The 20,973-nt window shown below is 42.5% G+C and overlaps 1 protein-coding gene across 4 annotated transcripts in view; it reads right to left on the reverse strand.

The window, feature by feature from the left end:
• The window catches only part of LOC135514431 (MAP kinase-activated protein kinase 5), a 41,160-nt gene extending 23,675 nt beyond the window's left edge, over nt 1-17,485 (reverse strand). For 2 of the 4 annotated variants that reach the window (XM_064937930.1, XM_064937928.1), the window contains exons 1-13: nt 16,469-16,659; nt 9,756-9,829; nt 5,782-5,857; nt 5,184-5,281; nt 4,822-4,930; nt 4,451-4,540; nt 4,198-4,293; nt 4,019-4,099; nt 3,612-3,799; nt 3,276-3,396; nt 2,938-3,068; nt 2,614-2,729; nt 2,347-2,451 (exon numbers count right to left, since the gene is read on the reverse strand). In XM_064937930.1, the coding sequence (XP_064794002.1) occupies nt 2,347-2,451; nt 2,614-2,729; nt 2,938-3,068; nt 3,276-3,396; nt 3,612-3,799; nt 4,019-4,099; nt 4,198-4,293; nt 4,451-4,540; nt 4,822-4,930; nt 5,184-5,281; nt 5,782-5,857; nt 9,756-9,829; nt 16,469-16,504 (1,321 nt within the window). In that variant the 5' untranslated portion in view covers nt 16,505-16,659. Of the gene's footprint in view, nt 1-2,346; nt 2,452-2,613; nt 2,730-2,937; nt 3,069-3,275; nt 3,397-3,611; nt 3,800-4,018; nt 4,100-4,197; nt 4,294-4,450; nt 4,541-4,821; nt 4,931-5,183; nt 5,282-5,781; nt 5,858-9,755; nt 9,830-16,468; nt 16,660-16,701 lie in introns of those variants that run through there. The other 2 variants (XM_064937931.1, XM_064937929.1) reach the window with 2 other exon arrangements.
• Between the last annotated feature and the right edge of the window lie 3,488 nt (nt 17,486-20,973).

A 20,973-nucleotide genomic window follows, 5' to 3' on the forward strand; every position in this document is an offset into this window, starting at 1 on the left:
AGAGGGGCCAGACGGAAGCTACTCCTCAGTAAAAGGCACATGAGAGCCTGCTTGGAGTTTCCCAAAAGGAACTAAAGACCCTCAGACCATGATAAACAACAAAGATTGAACTCTTTGGCATGAATGCCAAGCGTCATGTCTGGAGGAAACCTGGCTCCATCCCTATGGTGAAGCATGGTGGTGGCAGCATCATCCTGTGGGGATGTTTTTCAACGGTAGTGACTAAGAGACTAGTCAGGATCGAGAGAAAGAAGAAATGGAGCAAAGTACAGAGACGTCCTTGATGAAAACCTGCTACAGAGCACCTCAGACTGGGGTAAAGGTTCACCTTCCAACAGGACAACGACCCTAAGCACACAGCCAAGACAACGCAGGAGTGCCTTCGGGACAAGTCTCTGAATGTCCTTGAGTGGCCCAGCCAGAGCCCAGATATGAACCCGATTGAACATCTCTGGAGAGACCTGAAAATAGCTGTGCAGCAACGTTCCCCATCCAACCGGACAGAGCTTGAGAGGATCGGCAGAGAAAAATGGGAGAAACTCCCGGAGTGCCAAGCTTGTAGCATCATACCCAAGAAGACTCAAGGCTGCAAACGCTGCCAAAGGTGCGTCAACAAAGTACTGAGTAAAGGGTCTGAATACTTAGGTAAACGTGATTTAAGTTTGTTGTATACATTTGCAAACATGGTGTATTGTGTGTAGATTAATGAGGCGGGAAAAAACTATTGAATCAATTTTAGAATAAGGCTGTAACAAACTGTGGAAAGTCAAGGGGTCTGAATACTGTATACACTTGAAGTTGGAAGTTTACATACACCTTAGCCAGATACATTTAAACTCTGTTTCTCACAATTCCTGATATTTAATACTAGCAAGAATGTCTTGTCTTAGGTCAATTAAGATCACCACTTTATTTTAAGAATGTGAAATGTCAGATTAATAGTAGAGAATTTAAAATCTGCTTTTATTTAATTCGTAACATTCCCAGTGGGTCAGAAGTTCACATACCAAATACTAATTGAGTGTAGCATTATCTATAAATTGTTTAACTTGGGTCAAACATTTCAGGTAGCCTTTCACAAGCTTCCCACAATAAATTGGGTGAATTTTGGCCCATTCCTCCTGACAGAGCTGGAGTCAGGTTTGTAGGCCTCCTTGCTTGCACACGCTTTTTCAGTTCTGCCCACAAATATTCTATAGGATTGAGGTCAGGGCTTTGTGATGGCCACTCCAATACCTTGACTTTGTTGTCCTTAAGCCATTTTGCCACAACTTTGGAAGTATGCTTGGGGTCATTGTCCAGTTGGAAGACCCATTTGCAACCAAGCTTTAACTTCCTGACTGATGTCTTGAGATGTTGCTTCAATATATACACATCATTTTCCTGCTTCATGATGCCATCTATTTTGTGAAGTGCACCAGTCCCTCCTGCAGCAAAGCACCCCCACATGATGCTGCCAACACCGTGCTTCACGGTTGGGATGGTGTTCTTCGGGCTTGCAAGTCTCCCCCTTTTTTCCTCCAAACATAGCGATGGTCATTATGGCCAAACAGTTCTATTTTTGTTTCATCAGACCAGTGGACATTCATCCAAAAAAAGTGTGATCTTTGTCCATGTGCAGTTGCAAACCGTAATCTGGCTTTTTTTATGGCGGTTTTAGAGCAGTGGCTTCTTCCTTGCTGTACAGCCTTTCGGGTTATGTCGATATATGACTCGTTTTACTGTGGATATAGATACGTTGTACCTGTTTCCTCCAGCATCTTCACAAGGTCCTTTGCTGTTGTTCTGGGATTGATTTGCACTTTTCGCACCAAAGTACGTTTATCTCTAGGAGACAGAATGCGTCTCCTTCCTGAGCGGTATGGTCTCATGGTCCCATGGTGTTTATACTTGCATACTATTGTTTGTACAGATGCACGTGGTACTTCAGGCATTTGGAAATTGCTCACAAGGATGAATGAGACTTCTGGAGGTCGACAATTGTTTTTTCTGAGGTCTTGCCTGATTTAGTTTGATTTTGCGAAGAGGCACTGAGTTTGAAGATAGGCCTTGAAATACATCCACAGGTACACCTCCAATTGACTCAAATAATGTAAAAAAGCTTCTAAAGCCATGACATCATTTTCTTGAATTTTCCAAGCTGTTTAAGGCACAGTCAACTTAGTGCATGTAAACTTCTGACCCACTGGAATTGTGATATAGTCTGTAAACAAATGTTTGAAAATTTGTAGAGTGGTTGAAAAACAAGTTAATGACTCCAGTCTAAGTGTATGTAAACTTCTGACTTCAACTGTATAAGCTGACATTGCACACTGTATGTCATATATAGTGCCGTGTTGTGCCTACCATCCCAGCTGAGGCCCTGCAGCCCGTCTCGCAGTAGTTTGCAGTCTCGGTTGAAACGCCACGCATCATGCATCACCTCATTCAGTTTCTCGTCCTCATTCTCCCCTGCCACATACACACAGTTAAGTGTCAATTGTCTGTGCTGTATACCAAGTAAATGTGTAAGTGCATACATGTTTGTTTGTCTGTGCTTGTCAATAGGAGATGCACACCTGTATTGGTTGACGTGAAGTGTTTGTGTGTGTGTGTTTGTGTGGCGAGACTGACCAGCCTGTGGGAGGATACACTGAGCGATGACGTCTCTGAGTTTCTCCAGGGCCACATTGGCGTCCTCGCCGCCGTTCTCTGGATCGTGGATGAAGAAGCCATCCCTCTGCTTGCTGCTGTACCACAAAACACACAAAAAAACACACAAAACACACACCAGACACCAACCACACACACACACATATTTGGTTTAGCAGTGCTGTTGAAAGTCACTCCTCACTATGGGCTCTACAGTCAGACAATGTGAAGCAGATCCTAACCAACTACAAAAGAGGCATAGAGGCATGTAACAAGACAGGCAGGCAGACAGAGAGACCAACGTACCCTAGGAGTTTCCTTTTCCTCAGGATGGGGTTATTGACGGAGTTGAGTGGCTTGAGGCTGATGTTGAGGTCCTGTATTCTCATGTTAGCCAGCTGTTCAGCATGGGCCTGCTGGATCCCTGCTACCATTGCCTGGCAGAGGGAGAGAGAGTTGGCGGGAGACAGGAAGGGTCACAAGGCAAAGTGTTACACCATGAACATTGAAGTTTTTAAGGCAGTCAGCAAACTTTTGGACCCCAGAGTCTCACAGCCCTGTATGAAGTATGACTGGGCCTAAGTAATGCTTTGAGACAGAGAGCATTTATATAGCTCTATCTCTGTCCATCCATCCAGGCCCACCTTGTCCATCATCATCTGTGCGGAGGGCAGCACGTTGTCCAGGGCCTCTGTGCAGTTGAGCCAGGGGTGTTCCAGTACACCCTCAATGGTCAGCCTCTCCTCAGGCTTCACCTTCAGCAGCCTACAGAGGGAGAGTAATATTAGTGAACTAGACTGTTCCTACTCAATCCAAACAATACAGCACTAAAACACTGGTTGCGGTCCAAATTGGTTTTGCCTAAAATATCACTGATGAACCATGCCATCTGTTTTGAGACACCCACAATCCATGTTGGGGAGGTATTTGAGGACAATATCCTTGGCGCACACACAGTAAGACCTGCTGTAGGGACGTACTTGCGGACAATGTCCTTAGCCATTTCAGAGATCTGGCTCCACTCGTCCTCGGGGAAGTCAAAGCTGGCCGTCATGATCTTTTTGCGCATATCCTTGGGGATGGTGCGGCTGTGGTGCTTGGAGTAGAAGGGAGGGTAGCCACACAGCATCACGTAGATGATCACCCCCATGGACCACAGGTCACAGCTCTGTACGCACAGCAAGGGAAAGTGAATGAGCCAGGCCATAGGGATAGAGAAAGAGAGCTCGACACAACCCTGCAAACAACACTGATGTCATATAGTGGAAATATGTTGCAGCATGCAAAGATGCTTGCGAGATGATGTTTTTGTAAATCCTTAAAAAAAACAGATGCTGCCATTTGTGGGATAATGGTTTGTCGTGGCTGAGGTAGGGTAGTTGCTCACCTTGTTATAGGTGTAAGGGGTGGGTGAGGTAGGTATTATTCCAGACTTTTCCTTCTGGTGTCGCCTTTGAGCCTCAAGTACCTAGGGTGAGAGGAGAAGACGACACTCATTGAAGCAGGACTTTTTTTTTAAATGCTCCCCAACCTGGTGTCAGAACTGAGCAGAGCACCCATCCTTACCTGAGGTGCAACGTAGTAAGGAGTGAACTGTGGGGTCATCAAGTCCCCCTGGTCAATCTTTGCAAATCCAAAATCGCACAACTTCACCGGTGCATCCTAGAACATGAAAGGGAGAACGTCAGAACATATTTCCTAAAAAGGTGAAAGGACTCTTGCAACGTGCTTGTTGTAGCCTATTACTAGACAGCTGTAGTAAGAGTTGTGTGTGTGTGTGTGCATGCACATTTCCCCGTAAGCCCATCTATCCCCTCACCAGGGAGTTATCCTTGAAGAGCAGGTTCTCTGGTTTCAGGTCTCGATGTGCAATATTCAGTGAGTGACAGTGTTCAAGGGCCTGGCCGATCTGATGGGGGACAGAGGAAACTCAGACATCGGCTCAGCTACACAACGTTCACAGGAAGTTATGTTATTAATACACGGGTGCATTAGAAGCCTGAGAGGAGGAATTTGTCACATTTGAATGTGCATAAATCTAATACACACCATTTAGCAAACGCTTTTATCCAAAGTGAGTTAGTCATGCGATCATACATTTTCCATATGGGTGGCCCCAATAGGAATCGACCCTTGGTGTTGCAAGCACTTTGGTCTACCAACTATACCGCAAAGGAATTTTAGGGTTACCTGTTTGGTGACCTGGCTAGCCATCTTCTCTGTAAAGTGTCTGTGCTGACTGATCCTGTGGAACAGCTCGCCTCCCTCCATCATCTCCATGACGATCAGTAACCTCGCTCTGCAGCCACATGGAAGTGGAAAATTAAGGCATTTTCCTTTACTCAAATCTGGGGTAAAGTTTTTGTTTTGTTGTTACATCTGAATGTCATGGTTACCTATTGTTACATTTAAACAGATACACAAACACTAGGTGCAGGAGCATAACACGTAAATACACTATGTAGCAATTCGATAAAAACATTCACGTGTTTCAAATGAGCCCGTCAATAACATGCTGTATGTACTGGTACATTGGACTTGCTCCTCCTCACCTTGGAATGGATTCGTGAGGAAACTGCACACTATTGGCGTACACCTCCATAATCTGCACAATGTTGGGGTGTGTAGCACACATCATGTGGAGCCGCACCTGAATCATGGACAGAACAGGGAGTTAAAGGTAGACTCAGTAAGATGCCTGACGCACAAAGTAAACAGTAGTAGTGGGTCAATTTGGGAGGGGGGGGGGGGGTGACATGTGACTGCATTGCTCATTTCGACTTCACCTCACACAGCTGATGAACTGGAGGTGCTTTATCAGGGAAGTATGTCATGGGCTGGTGATGACATTGGGTGGGTGAGTGACAGACACAGCCACCCTGAGTATTAGTTGAAGAGTGGAGATAAGACAAGAAGATACACAATGACGAAAGACAATACAAGGTGCATGCCCCCGAATGGAACACTATTCCCTATATAGTGCACTATTTTTAGCCCTAGAGCCCTGGTTAAAAGTAATGCACTACATAGGGAATAGGATGTCCTTTGGAACGTAGACACAGGAGACTCAACGCTGACCAAACAGACACAGACGACAAACAGACAAGGACGTACAAAAGACAATCAGAAAAGCAAAACAATGGTTCAAACCTCATTTCGGGCCTTGGGGCGATCAATTAGGATTTTCAGGGCCAATCGTTCCTGAGTCGACTTCTTCACACAAACTCTTTGGAGGGGAAAATAAACATTTCAAGGAAAACATTTGACAATATAAAAATACTGAGGCATTTTTTCATGGTGCACGGTAGTCCACTCTATTATTAAGTTAAATGTGCAATATGTACTTATGTAAATGTCATCGTTGATTTATTTTTTTATACATTTGCAAAAATGTCTAAACCCGTTTTTGCTTTGTCATTTATTTATTTATTTATTTAACCAGGAAGGGCTCATTGAGAATAAAATCTATTTTTCAAGAGGACCCTGGCCAAGATAGGCAGCACCAAGTCATTTCAAAAAAATTACAGACAGACAAACTACAAGTAATCTAGTAAAAACCATTGAATTCACAAAAGTATAAATCAGCAAATTAAAAACATTGACAGGTCAGGGAATCAGCCTCAAAATCCTTCATCAGTGATTTATAAACACCAATCGGGACAAGTTCTTCCAGTATAAAAGTATTTTGTAAGGTGTTCCAAGACAATGGCGCAGAGTACATAAAAGCCCTTTTTACCAAATTCAGTTCGGACATTTGGAACAGTTAGCAGGATAAAGTACAGCGAACGAAGAGAGTACCCACCACATTTCTGAACAATAAAAATGCACAAATAAAAAGGTAGTAAACCCAAAATGGCTACAAGTGACGAGAGAAGGCCAGCCAACCCTGGTATACAAAGTGCAGTGGTGCGTAAGGATTTTGCAGTTTAAAATACATCTCAAAGTGCCATGGTAAAGAGTGTCAATTGATCTCAAACACTGAGCGGAAGCATTCATATATAAAATATCCCCATAGTCTAGTAAAGGCATAAATGTAGCTGATTCTAGCCTCTTTCTGGCTTCAAACGAAAAACAGGCCTTATTCCTAAAATAAAATCCAAATTTCAGCTTCAAATTTTTTGTAAGTTGTTGAATATGCAATTTAAGAGTCCGTCATCAATTAAAATTCAAAATATATATATATATATATTTTTTTTTTTTTACTAGGCAAGTCAGTTAAGAACAAATTCTTATTTTCAATGACGGCCTAGGAACAGTGGGTTAACTGCCTGTTCAGGGGCAGAACGACAGATTTGTACCTTGTCAGCTCGGGGATTTGAACTTGCAACCTTCCGGTTACTAGTCCAACGCTCTAACCACTTGGCTACCCTGCCGCCCCAGGGTAGCCCAGGCTTACAACCTCAATCTCCTTGCCCTGACAGGTAGTAATAGGTGAAAGGTTCAGAGGTCTATTTCTTGCATTAGAAAACACCATTAGTTTTTAGGATAACTTCAATTGACACAAGGTATGTTTGAACAGTATAAAAAGCAGTTTGCATATTCTGGAAAGCTTTTGTAAGAGACGAGGTACAACAGTATCATCAGCATAAAAATGAAGTTGTGCATTTTGGACATTTTTGTCTAAATCATTTATATAAATAGTGAATAAGAGAGGACCAAGTACAGCGCCTTGGGGCACACCATTCAAGACTGACAATTTAACAGACAAAAGCCCATCAAATTGAGTGCATTGAGTTCTATCAGACAGATAGTTCTATCAGACAGTTTGCAAACTACGGCATGCCCCGAAAGACCTACACTCGACAATCTCTGCCTTAGTATAGCATGATCAACTGTATCAAAAGCCTTAGAGATCAATAAAAAGTGAGACACAGTGCTGTTTTTTGTCAAGGGCTTCAGTGATATCATTTAAAACCTTCATGGCTGCTGTAATTGTGATATGCTTCTTCCTGAAGCCCGATTGGTACATTGGTAAAATAGAGTTAGTAAATAAAAACTATTTTATTAACATTCATTCAACATTAACATTCATTCAACATTAACATTACTGTTACCAGACAGACTTAATATTATGTGGTATTTGTGCGTAGATTGATGAGGGGGAAAAAACAATTTAATCAATTTTAGAATAAGGCTGTAACGTAACAAAATGTAGAAAAAGTCAAGGGGTAAGAATACTTTCCGAATGCACTGTACATAATGCCGACATTTGATGTACTGTACAAGCTGCCAAAAGCACGCAAAAGCAGGCGCACCTGCGGGGTGGGGGGGGACTCCTGATTGACCATGAGCCTATTGCGGATGACAAACTTATCATCATCTGTGGAGAAACAGATGAGGCAATCCGAGACCATGATGCAAAAGTGATAGAAAGTCAGAGAGGTCCGCTTCCATTGCCACATCCTGTCTGCAGAGTGTCTCTTGGTCTGGTCTGAGGCCATCAGGGCAATCCAGGACATGCCCCACCCCAAAGACACCAAGGCAGTGCAGAGGTTCATAGGTGTTGTGAACTATCTCTCCAAGTTCATGCCGCGCCTCTCTGAAGTGTGTGAGCCACTGCGGAGACTTCTGAATAAGGAGGTGATGTGGCACTGGCTACCCAAGCATGATGCAGCTGTCGAAGTTTCTTGACAATTTCTCGCATGGAATAGCCTTCATTTCTCAGAACAAGAATAGACTGATGAGTTCTTTGTTTCTGGCCATTTTGAGCCTGTAATAGAACCCACAAATGATGATGCTCCAGATACTCAACTAGTCTAAAGAAGGCCAGTTTAATTGCTTCTTTAAATCAGCACAACGGTTTATCTGTGCCAACATAATTGCAAAAGGGATTTCTAATGATGAATTGGCCTTTTAAAATGATAAACTTGGATTAGGGGCGGCAGGGTAGCCTAGTGGTTAGAGCGTTGGACTAGTAACTGGAAGGTTGCAAGTTCAAATCCCCGAGCTGACAAGGTACAAATATGGTGTTCTGCTCCTGAACAGGCAGTTAACTCACTGTTCCTAGGCTGTCATTGAAAATAAGAATTTGTTCTTAACTGACTTGCCTAGTTAAATAAAGGTTAAAAAAATAATAGCTAACACAACGTGCCATTGGATGATTGCCGATAATGGGCCTCGGTACACCTCTAGATATTTCAAAAAAATTAAATAAATGTTTAAAAAAATTATAAAATCAGCCGTTTCCAGCTACAATAGTCATTAACAATGTCTACACTGTATTTCTGATCAATTTGATGTTATTTTAATGGACAAAAAAAAATCTGCTCATCTTCAAAAAAACAAGGACATTTCTAAGTGACCCCAAACTTTTGAACAGTAGTGTATATACATACACTTATTTCAGCTCATGAAAATGGTACCAAATTTACCTGTTGCATTTATAATTTTGTTCAGTATCCACATTAAGTGCGTATGTCAACATTGTAAAAATGACCAGTGTTATATCTCTTCATACATGGGGCAGCAGTCTAAGTTGCCAGGCAGAGTACCATGCGGTGGCTGGCTAGTAATGGCTGTTCAACAGACTGATGGCCTGGAGATCAAAGCTGTTTTCTAGTTTCTCGGTCACGGCGTTGATACACCTGTACTGTCTCTGTCTGCTAAATAGTAGCATGGTGAACAGGCCATGGCTCAGGTCCTTGATGATCTTCTTGGCCTTCCTATGACACCAGGTGCTGTAGATGTCCTGGAGGGCAGGCAGTTTACCCCCGGTGATCCATTGGGCAGACCGGAACACCCTCTGTAGAGTCATGCGCTTGTGGGCGGTGTAGTTTGCGTACCAGGTGGCAGCCCTACAGAATGCTATTGATGGTGCATCTGTAGAAGTTTGCAATATCGAATCGGAGTATATAGAATCGTGAGAATCACAATACATATCGTATTGGCACAATATTGTATCGTGAGGTCCCTAGCAATTCCCAGCCCTCGCACTGTAAACACACTGAGTGACACCACCTTTAACACCAGTCCCCATCCAGTCTAAGAGCACTGGACTCCTCTGGAGGACCACTCTTCAACCTCATCTACAGGCCTAATATGCAATAATTTATGCATCTCCTACAAATTAGTTAGTATCCCTGGGCAAACTAGGCAAAATAGGGCAAATTCAGAAGAATGCTCACCTAACAGGTCCACTGATCCCTGCTCCGAGCTTCTGTGTCCAATTAATGTTGTACTCTTCCAAGATGGAGGTTTCCTAAGAGAGGGAGAAGGACAAACACAAGAGATAGATATTGGAAAAATGTCACACACTAAACAAGTGTAGGCAGCAGCATCCCTGTTCAGTTAATATTGGCTAATCTCTCTTTTGCTAGGTCAAGCTCCTGTTGTGTTGACACTTGGAACGAATTGTAACGCATAACAATTACTCAAGGCTTTTCTTGGACCAGAGATGACCTATCCCTTACCTCTGGGCTCTGTTTCTACCATTTCTATCCTATGGCTAGCTAGGGCATATTTGACAAACAGCAAGGGAAGAGTTGTTTTTAAAAGCCTAAATGCTTAGGATAAACTCAATTGCCACTTGAAGCATTTCCTTTTCAGTCTAGTGGACCATTCTGGCCCTTGAAGCTTTTGGTGTGCAGTCTGGCTCAAGCTGTGTTCCAATTCTCGGTGAAAGGCTATTTCAAAAACCCACCCTCTCTCCCATCCTTAGCACATTCTAACCCAGCTGTGTGAGCAGGGGCCACTTGGATAAGATATTATGGCTGATATGGATGCCCAATGACACACTAAGTGTAGTGGAGAAGAGCAGGGGAGACTAGGCCAGGCAGCTGAGGGGTTGTCTGCAGATTATTAGAGGTCCACACTGGAAGGCTGGCTGGGTAACATTTAAGACAAACCTGGTGAGAGGAAAGGGGGGTTCACACTTCACAGGGCGGTACATAGCCTTAATACATTAAAGTCTTTCCAGCTAAAAGCATCTGGTAGGCTAATTAGTCTATAATACCCTAGCCCAAATTTAGGAACCTTTTTAAATTATTTAGAAAATGGATTCCAAGTAGAGGAAACATGTCTGTGCAAAGCCAGACCAAAACATAGCATCTAAAATCTGGATTTCATATTTTCTTGTTCACAGCTCGGCAATGCAAACCGCACCTCTCCAATCAGAACCTTCTTCCTTGTCAGCTAGGGGATTTTAACTTGCAACCTTTCGGTTACTAGTCCAACGCTCTAACCACTAGCCTACCCTGCCGCCCCGAGCTACACCAAACCCTGCCCCCAACAACACCAAACCCTGCCCCCAACACTCAAGGAGAGAGCAGTTGCTCGATCACTCTGCATGGTCAGATGGATGCATAATTGTTGGTGACATGCTGCTTTCCACAAGCATTCTATAATTACACTATTTCTTTGTGTATCTTACTGTCTGCAAACTACTGTTTGCTAGTTAGCTGCTAATGCTAATCGCTAGTTAGCTAGCTTGCTAAGTGTACTAAGAGTCAGAGCAAACTTAGTTTAATAATACCGCCTAGTACCAGTGCTGACGTAGGCCTAGATAAGCATGTTTGTGTAACAGTATCGAATCAGATAGGAATAAGGATGAATATCTTGGATAGCAGGCTACATGAAGTATGCAAACATGTAACGTAACACCTAATTAGGGTCACCTGGAAACACTGACGAAAACTTTGGTTCCTATTCTGTCATTTTTATCCAAGATGGCGTAGCAGTCAGACGCCTTTGTCCTCGTCTTGTCCCGTGTATATCTTTTTATATTTTTCTTAACCTCAACTTCAACATACTCTCCTGCAATTCGCCTCACCCAATGTGGTATGGATCTGCTATTTTCTTTACTTTTGAACCGGAACCCCCAACAGAAGCTAGCCAGCTAACTAGCTACTAGCTAGTAGTCAGCTAGCGGTCATCAGCTAACCTTTAGCCCAGACAACTCTTGCCAGTCTGCACAGCGCGACTCAAACCAGAGCAAATCGGACTTGTTTTTCTCCATATCACCGGATTCCTACCGCAAGCTCTGAACCTTTTCACCTGGATCATCGCAGCTAGCTAGATGCTATCCGAGTGGCCACTCCTGGCTAACGTCTCTGTCCCGAAGCAAGAACCAATTAGCCTGGAGCTAGCCTTTGCTAAGCCCATCTCCCGGAAAGCCGAAGAGGTCCATCAGCCACTCCTTGGGCTACAATACCTATTTTGCCAATTGGCCTGGACCCCCTTCACTGCCGACACTGAGCCCCGCCGATGCATCACGTCTGGACTACAGACGTAATCTGCCCGAGGGGGGTTTTCAACTGGCCCCTCCATCATGACGTCCCCTGAATGCCCATCTGCTAGCCGCGGCCCGCTAGCTGTCGAGAGCATATCGGACTGTTAGCTGAAGAGGCCCATCGGACAAATTCTTTGGCCACTATACCTATTTTATCAATTAGCCTGGACCATTTTATCACACAGAGCCCTACTGATCCGTCACGACTACTCTGCCGACGTAACAGCACGAGGGGGCTACAACAGACTTCTTCCGTCGCGACGTCCCTCTAAGGACCTTCTGCTAGCTTGCTAGCCCCGTCCCGCTAGCTGTCTGAATCGTCGTGTCACCAGCCCGCCGAGCTACTCACTGGACCCCTATGATCACTCGGCTACGCATGCCTCTCCCTAATGTCAATATGCCTTGACCATTACTGTTTTGGTTAGTGATTATTGCCTTATTTCACTGTAGAGCCTCTAGCCCTGCACAATACGCCTTAGCTAACCCTTTAGTTCCAAACGTGGTGACCTCACCTGGATTAAATTATGTTTCTAGAGACAATATCTCTCTCATCGTCACTCAATGCACAGGTTTACCTCCACTATATTCACCTCCTACCAAACCTTTGTCTGTACATTATGCCTTGAATATTCTACCACGCACAGAAACCTGCTCTGTTTACTCTCTGTTCCGAATGTACTAGACGACCAGTTCTTATATCCTTTAGCTGTACCCTTATCCTACTTCTCCTCTGGTGGTGTAGAGGTTAATCCAGGCCCTTCAGTGGCTAGCTCCACTCCCATTCCCCAGGAGCTCTCATTTGTTGACTTTTGTAACCATAAAAGCCTTGGTTTCATGCATGTTAACATTAGAAGCCTCCTCCCTAAGTTTGTTTCATTCACTGCGTTAGCACGCTCTGCCAACCCGGATGTCCTAGCCGCGTCTGAATCCTGGCTTAGGAAGACCAAAAACCCTGAAATTTCCATCCCTAACTATAACATTTTCCGACAAGATAGAACTGCCAAAGGGGGCGGAGTTGCAATCTACTGCAGAGATAACCTGCAGAGTTCTGTCTTACTATCCAGGTCTGTGCCCAAACAATTTGAGCTTCTTTAAAAATCCACCTTTCCAGAAACAAGTCTCTCACTGCTGCTGCTTGCTATAGGCCACCTTCTGCCCCCAGCTGTGCCCTAAACACCATATGTGAATTGATTGCCCCCCCCCCATCTATCTTCAGAGCTCGTGCTGTTATGTGACCTAAACTGGGACATGCTTAGCACCCCGGCCATCCTACAATCTAAGCTTGATGCCCTCAATCTTACAGAAATTATCAATGAACCTACCAGGTACAACCCCAAATCTATAAACACGGGCACCCTTATAGATATCATCCTAATCAACCTGCCCTCTAAATAGACCTCTGCTGTCTTCAACCAGGATCTCAGCGATCACTGCCTAATTGCCTGCGTCCGTAATGGTTATGCGGTCAAAAGACCACCCCTCATCACTGTCAAACGCTCCCTAAAACAATTCAGCGAGCAGGCCTTTCTAATCGACCTGGCCCGGGTATCCTGGAAGGATATTGACCTCATTCAATCAGTAGAGGTTGCCTGGTAATTCTTTAAAAGTGCTTTCCTTACCATCTTGAATAAGCATGCCCAGATCCAAAAATGTAGAACCAGGAATAGATATAGCCCTTAAAATAATAAAATAAACCGCTTTTACAGTTGACCTGGGCAACTCTAGCATGGTGGCAGAAATTTGACGAATTGACTTATTGGAAAGGTAGTCATCCTATGATAGTGAAGTGGGAATGTCTAGGAGCAACAACGGCTCAGCCGTGAAGTGATAGGCATCACAAGCTCACAAGCTCACAAGCATACCGTCCCAACAGATCCACAGATGACGCAATCTCAATCGCACTCCACGCTGCCTTTTCCCACATGGACAAAAGGAATATCTATGTGAGAATGCTGTTCAATGACTACAGCCCAACACCATATTGGCCACAAAGCTCATCACTAAGCTAAGGACACTGGGACTAAACACCTCACTCTGCAACTGAATCATGGACTTCCTGACGGGCCACTCTCAGATGGTAAGGGTAGGCAACAACATCTGCCACGCTCATTCTCAACACTGGAACCCCTCAGGGGTGCGTGCTTAGTCCCCTCCTGTACTCCCTGTTAACCCATGACTGTGTGGCCAAGCACGACTCCAACACCATCATTAAGAATCATTAACAATCATTTGCTGACAACACAACAGTAGTAGGCCTTATCACCAACAAGACAGCCTATAGGGAGGTGGTCAGAGACCTGGCAGCGTAGTTCCAGGACAACAACCTCTCCCTCAATGTTAGCAAGACAAAGGAGCCATCATGGACGACAAGAAAAGGAGGGCAGAACAGGGCCCCATTAACATCAACGGGTCTGTAGTGAAGCGGGTCAAGAGTTTTAAGTTCCTTGGTGTCCACATCACCAACAAACTATCATGGTCCAAACACACCAGTATAGTTGTGAACCGCGCACAAAACACCTTTTCCCCCTCAGGAGAATGAAAAGATTTGTCATGGGTTACCAGATCCTCAAAAATTCTACAGCTGCACCCTCAAGAGCATCCTGACCGGTTGCATCACCGCCTGGTATGGCAACTGCTCGGCATCTAACCGTAAGGTAGTGCGTACAGCCCAGTACATCACTGGAGCCAAGCTTCCTGCCATCCAGGACCGATATACCAAGTAGTGTCAGAGTTAGGCCCCAAAAAAATGGTCAGACGGCAAGCGGGACCGGAGCGCCATGTCTAGGTCCAAAAGGCTCCTTATCAGCTTCTACCCCCAAGCCATAAGACTGCTGATCAATTAATAAAATGGCCACCTGGACTATTTACATTGCCTGACACCTCCCCCTTGTTTTTACACTGCTGCTACTCGCGGTTTATTATCTATGCATAGTAACTTTACCCCAACCTTTATGTGCAAATTACCTTGACAAACCTGTACATTGACCAGGTACAGGTACCCCATGTATATAGCCTCGTTATTGTTATTTTATTGTGTAACTTATTTTTTACTTTAGCTTATTTAGTAAATATTTTCCTAACTCTATTTCTTGAACTGCAATGTTGGTGTAGGGCTTGTAAGTAAGCATTTCACTATAAGGTCTACACCTGTTGTATTAGGCGCATGTGACAAATACAATTTGATTTGATGATTTTGGAATGAGATGTTCAACGAGCAGGTTGATACATACACTACATTGATACATACACTACATGACCAAAAGTAACTTTCAAAATACAGAAATCATACCCTTATGATCAAATCAAATGTATTCATATATATTATTCATATTCATATATGTATTCATATTCTTACATCAGCTGATATCTCAAAGTGCTGTACAGAAACCCAGCCTAAAACCCCAAACAGCAAGCAATGCAGGCTTGGAAAAACTCCCTAGAAAGGCTATGAGGGGTGGCCAGTCCTCTTCTGGCTGTGCCGGGTGGAGATTATAACAGAACATGGCCAAGATGTTCAAATGTTCATAAATGACCAGCATGGTCAAATAATAATAATCACAGTAGTTGTCGAGGGTGCAACAGGTCAGAACCTCAGGAGTAAATGTCAGTTGGCTTTTCATAGCTGATCATTGAGAGTATCTCTACCGCTCCTGCTGTCTCTAGGGAGTTGAAAACAGCAGGTCTGGGACAAATAGCATGTCCGGTGAACAGGTCAGGGTTCCATTGCCGCAGAAAGAACAGTTGAAAATGGAGCAGCAGCACGGCCAGGTGGACTGGGGACAGCAAGAGTCATGACGCATTTTGCAGCATCTTACAAGGATGATCTCTGTATTTTTAAGTTACATATCTTCAAAACTTGATTGCAGATTTGATCCAAATATTTTGGGACTATGTCAACTATGGACTAATAAAATAAATACCAAAATATACTTTTGGGTGGAGTGTTCCTTTAAGTGGAAAACTAAACCAGGAAAGTTTCATGTGAGATGAAAGAAAAAATAAAACTTTCCAAAACATGTCAGATGTGTAATTTGAAAAGAGTATGTTATGCATGAAATATTTCTTCTAAACAACAATATCATACCATGAGGAACGAAATGTGTCTGCAATATAAATAAACAACTGACATTAGTCTTTGAAGTACAATCTGACTCTTATCAAGTGACATTCCAATGCATATTATGTAGTGACAGGAGGAATTGATAAGTTACATATCCGGATATTATTTCTGACGATAAATTGTATCATATCATTTTGACAATATCCTATTATTTTTGCGCGAGCTACCTGCACCAAAACTTCTGTATTTTTCATTAATAGCTGCTTCTAAATGTTCCTTTTAAATATGGAGCCAATTTGTTTTCAACACTTATTTCCATGTCTGATAAACTCGTTCTCTCATGCCTCTCGTGTCCTTCTGCAGCAATATGTTTGGAACCTCGAATCGCAATACATATAGCTATAATCGTGAGAATCGCAATACATATCTTATCGGCACCTAAATATCCTGAGGTCCCTGGCAATTCCCAGCCCTAGCCTTATGACAACATTAGCAGCACATCTAACATGCAAACAATTGTTCTGTATTCAAATTAATCAACATTACAGTACCTTGATGAATTTGTCTGCATTGTTATCCTCCGACATGATGTTCCACTGTGGTACAATAACTTTAAATGATTTCTTTCACAGTTTACAATCAGAACAAAGGGGGTGTCCTTTAACAGTATTGTTAATGTTAAACAGCTAATGTTTTCCCTGCCGGGAACAAGCTACTGGTGACAGGCCACCGCCATGGATTACGCTTGATGTTCGGTCAAAAAAAGCCAGTTGAATGCGTTTACTTTGGTAACCCGACTTGAAGACACCCAGTCGGAGAGAGATGCCTCATGCCAGTTCGTCTCACAAACTACAGTGCCTCCAACCTCTTCCGATCGTCCTGACTTGGCTGTATCGACCATGTAGAGCGACAAAGTCCCAACTGGTTGTATGTAAAGTCGTAAGGTGGACGGGCTCTAATAGGCGAGCTCACCACTTTTGGTGGGGTGCTGAATGGGGGACAAAGAGTTGGTTATTTTTAGCCAGCATCGAGTGCTATGCTTGAGCACTTAGCTACTGTACTTGCCTAGCTACAGCAGCAGCAAGATAGCCACAGGACACGCACCGGTCTAATGAGCTGCTAACGTTAATTAGCGTGACCCTTCGTCTCGGGGTTCGTTACTGTTAAATGCAAGCACACTGGCGAAGTGAAATGCGTTGTTGAGAGACCTCATGTGAACATGAAGCGGGGGGAGGTTCGCCGAGTACCAAAACTCGTCGACGCTAACTTAATTAGCTCGCTAAAAGAGCCTGACTTTCTAGCAAACCGTCCCAAACATTATTTGCCAGCGAGTGTAAAAGTGAATAGTCATCCAGGTTATATATCACTTAGCTAAACGATAATAAAGATGAATCGTATAGTGACTTAAACCCTAGCAAACTAGCTACGGTTCTTGTCAAAGGAAAAATTGTGTCTAACTAAACAAGAACGGCCTATAACGAAAGCCTGATGAAAATTATACATATTTGAAGACATTACAATTCAAAATATTTGAGGATTGACATCACGAAACCTTTCAATATCATAGTAAAATATATTAGCAGCATTGAGCCCGGTTCACTTATCACATTTGCGCCGTTTTTATGAAAACAGGCAGGAAAAAGACAGAAAAAGATTTGTTGGGCCTTGGGGTCCATCCTGTTCAATTCGAGAACAAAGAGGCCGTGCTCTATCTCTGGCGGTGTTTGAAAGGATCAGAACCGTAATGGATCAAGGGTAAATTGTGACTGTACCTGACCTACAAATAATAACGAGTAGTTATGATGCAGTGTTCTTTGTAGGTCAGTCAGTTGGCAGTCGCCTGTACTGTCGGCAGCAATGACGTCAAACAAGACCAGATGTTGGGTACATTCGTTGCCCAGGCGTTTCTGACGCATACCAGATCCTACAACGCCTGAATAGGTATTTTAGGCATCAAGAAGTTTAAGGAAAACATAAACTCAAATAGTTTATTTTGTGATGACCACCCAGAAACAGTGTTGCATCTTTTTTTGGCATTGTATTTATGTAAGAAAACTGTGGCAAGACATCAGTAGATTTATAATTGAACACATTTATGAAGATCTTACACTATTGTGGAGATATGTACTTCTTGGATTCTTTACCTACGATAGAAATAAGCTGAAACATTTTTATTTAATTATTTTGGACAAATTTCATATTCACAAATGTAAATGTACAAATACCTTACAAAAATAAATTGAACTGTATTTTAAGACAATTAAATACTCTACTAACAAAAAAAAGCTGTTGAAATAGTAAGTATGTATGTAACCCCTAGCCCTGTATATTATTAATATATACTTCTGTTCCCACATGTACTTCCTGTATTGATTTGTTGTTAATAAAAAAAGGTAAGGTTTTTTACGCATCAGCTAACCACATCACATTGTAATGAAACAGTCTCGAACCCTAGACCTTCTAGCCCGAAGTCCAGTGCGCTATCGACTGTGCCTCAAAAGCATGCTCAAGTGGCAGAGTCGATATCCGCGCTTATAAATCCAGGGTCAATAAAATATGTTACAGAATTCTGTCAGTAAATTACCCAGTTGATAATGTGCTATGCAACCTATGGGCGCATTCCTCTGCCCAGGCGTTGCTGATGCATGCAAGATCGTACGACGACTGGATAGGTATTTTACTTATCAGCTTATGTTACAGCAATCTGTCAGTCGATGACGTGGCACTCAACCATTGGTTGATACATGCAATGTCTTTATTTTATTTAACCTTTATTTAACTAGGCAAGTCAGTTAAGAACAAATATATTATTTACAATGACAGCCTACCAAATGGCAAAAGGCCTCCTGCGGGGATGGCCTCGGATTTAAAAAATAAATGCAATATAAATATAGGACAAAACACACATCACAACAAGAGAGACACAACACTACATAAAGAGGGACCTAAAGACATCAACATAAGGCAGCAACACAACATGACAACAACATGGCAGCAACACAACATGGTAGCAGCACCAAAACATTGCACAAACAAAGGTTAAGAAGGTAGAGACAACAATACATCATACAAAGCAGCCACAACTAAAGTAGAGTGTACATGATTGAGTCTTTGACCTAAGGCTGGGCAATATGGCCAAAATATCATATCAAATTTTTGACGGTTTGACAGTATTTTATGTTTTTGAATAATAAAAGTTCTAAATTACCCTCGGGTGGCAACAAATACATTATAAGTGATTTCAGTGGGGATTTATACATTCTGATTGAACAGAATAAAACAATATAACTTCAACTAAAAGTAATTTGCTGCATTTTCATCCATTTCTGCATTTACTACACTTTTGTTATCATCTAAACATTGTGCCATGTAGAGCTGACTGGTAAATATGGGCAAACAATCTAGGCCTAGTTTATTGGTGAACTGTTTGAATCATGGAAATAGAAAGATTATTATAATTCAATAGTTGGAATATAGTGGGCAGCACTTTGAATATATTGTTTGAAATTACAAATTAATAAGCCAGGGAGGAATTATGGGTTCAGTGGTTCAGCCTAATAGTTCGGTTCTAGGCAGTCTTGTATGTATTCCAATTCAAGCCAACCCATGGTAATTTCTAATAGCTACCTGCTGAGCATGGCATGTTCTTTAAAGAGACTGTCTGATCTGAAATCCCACAGCTGCAGCTTTGGGAAAAATCATTTGTATTGTATCTTTCTTCTGTACCAACATGGACATTCTGGTTATAACTGAATCTTGGTTAAAGGAGTCTATGCCGGACTCTGGTGTGTCTCTGACTGATTATAATGTTTTTAGTATGACAAAGTTGGCATAAAGAGCCATTTAAATGTTTCTGTACCCATTACCATCTCTGAGCTAAATCTAACTCAACTCGCTCCAACTTTAAACACTCTAACAAATCTACTCTTTTAGATATTATTCTAACAAATGCTCCTCATAATTGTACAGCCAATGGGATATTTGCTAATGAGTTCAGTGACCATTGTCCCATTTCCTGCATAAGAGGTGTTTAGATACCTAAATCTCACTCATGCAGTGTTACAAATATATATTTGTTTATTTTAATGAGCAATATTTTGTGTCTGAGCTGGGGTTAAGTGTCTGGTGGATTATGCCAACCATCACTGACTCTGATCAGGCCCTTAATTGTTTCCCAATTTAATTTGTTGCAGATAAACATGTTCTGTACAAAAAAAAACGATATAATCCTTGGTTTACGCATGAATTGTCTTAAATTAAAGGAAATAAATGTAGCGTGGGTTAAGACTGATTGATTCTACGTCTGATTGGCAGTCTTTCAGACAATGAGAAATAGATTTCTATCTCTGGTTAGAAAAGCAAAATCAACATATTTCTTGAATTGTGTATCTGAGAGTGGTGGTAATCCAGCTAACTTCTGCAAAGTGGTCAAATCTTTTAAACAAAACTCCACCCCCTCGTTGCTGCTTTTAATAACCATTTGGCTTCAGCTGGCCAAAAATGTGTGGTGCTTTTAATAACCAAATCCAATATCCAAACAATTGTTCTGTATTCAAATGAATCACCCTTAACTTGATTAATTTGTCTGTGTTGTTATGTTCTACTATGGTCAAAATTTGTGGTGCTTTTAATTACCATTTTGCTTCAGCTGGCCACAAATGTGTGGTGATTTACGATCAAAACCGCAATATATCATGGGTATATTGTGACTGACTGATCTACAAATAAAAATGATTAGTTATTTATGATGCAAGGTGATTTGTAGATCAGTCAGTCGGCAGTCATCTGCAGTCATTTTGATGGTATTGAACACGGCCACTCTTTTAACCTGCAATGTCAAGTCTCCTAACCTGCTGCTTAAGTTCTCCTAACCGCCCACAAAAAAGTAATTTCTGTATCGACGTAATTTCTGCATGAAAAGGGTTTCCCCCGTCTACCATAGTGCCCTTCGAATAGCTGCGGGAAGTAAGGCTGATGAGGGTGCTGTAGGAAATGCAACAACACATGTATTTTTTTCCTTCTTCACAAAAGTAGTGCAGAGAAATCCTTGTTGAAT

This window comes from Oncorhynchus masou, chromosome 25 (genome assembly GCF_036934945.1).
Source record: "Oncorhynchus masou masou isolate Uvic2021 chromosome 25, UVic_Omas_1.1, whole genome shotgun sequence".
NCBI classification, from domain to species: domain Eukaryota; kingdom Metazoa; phylum Chordata; class Actinopteri; order Salmoniformes; family Salmonidae; genus Oncorhynchus; species Oncorhynchus masou.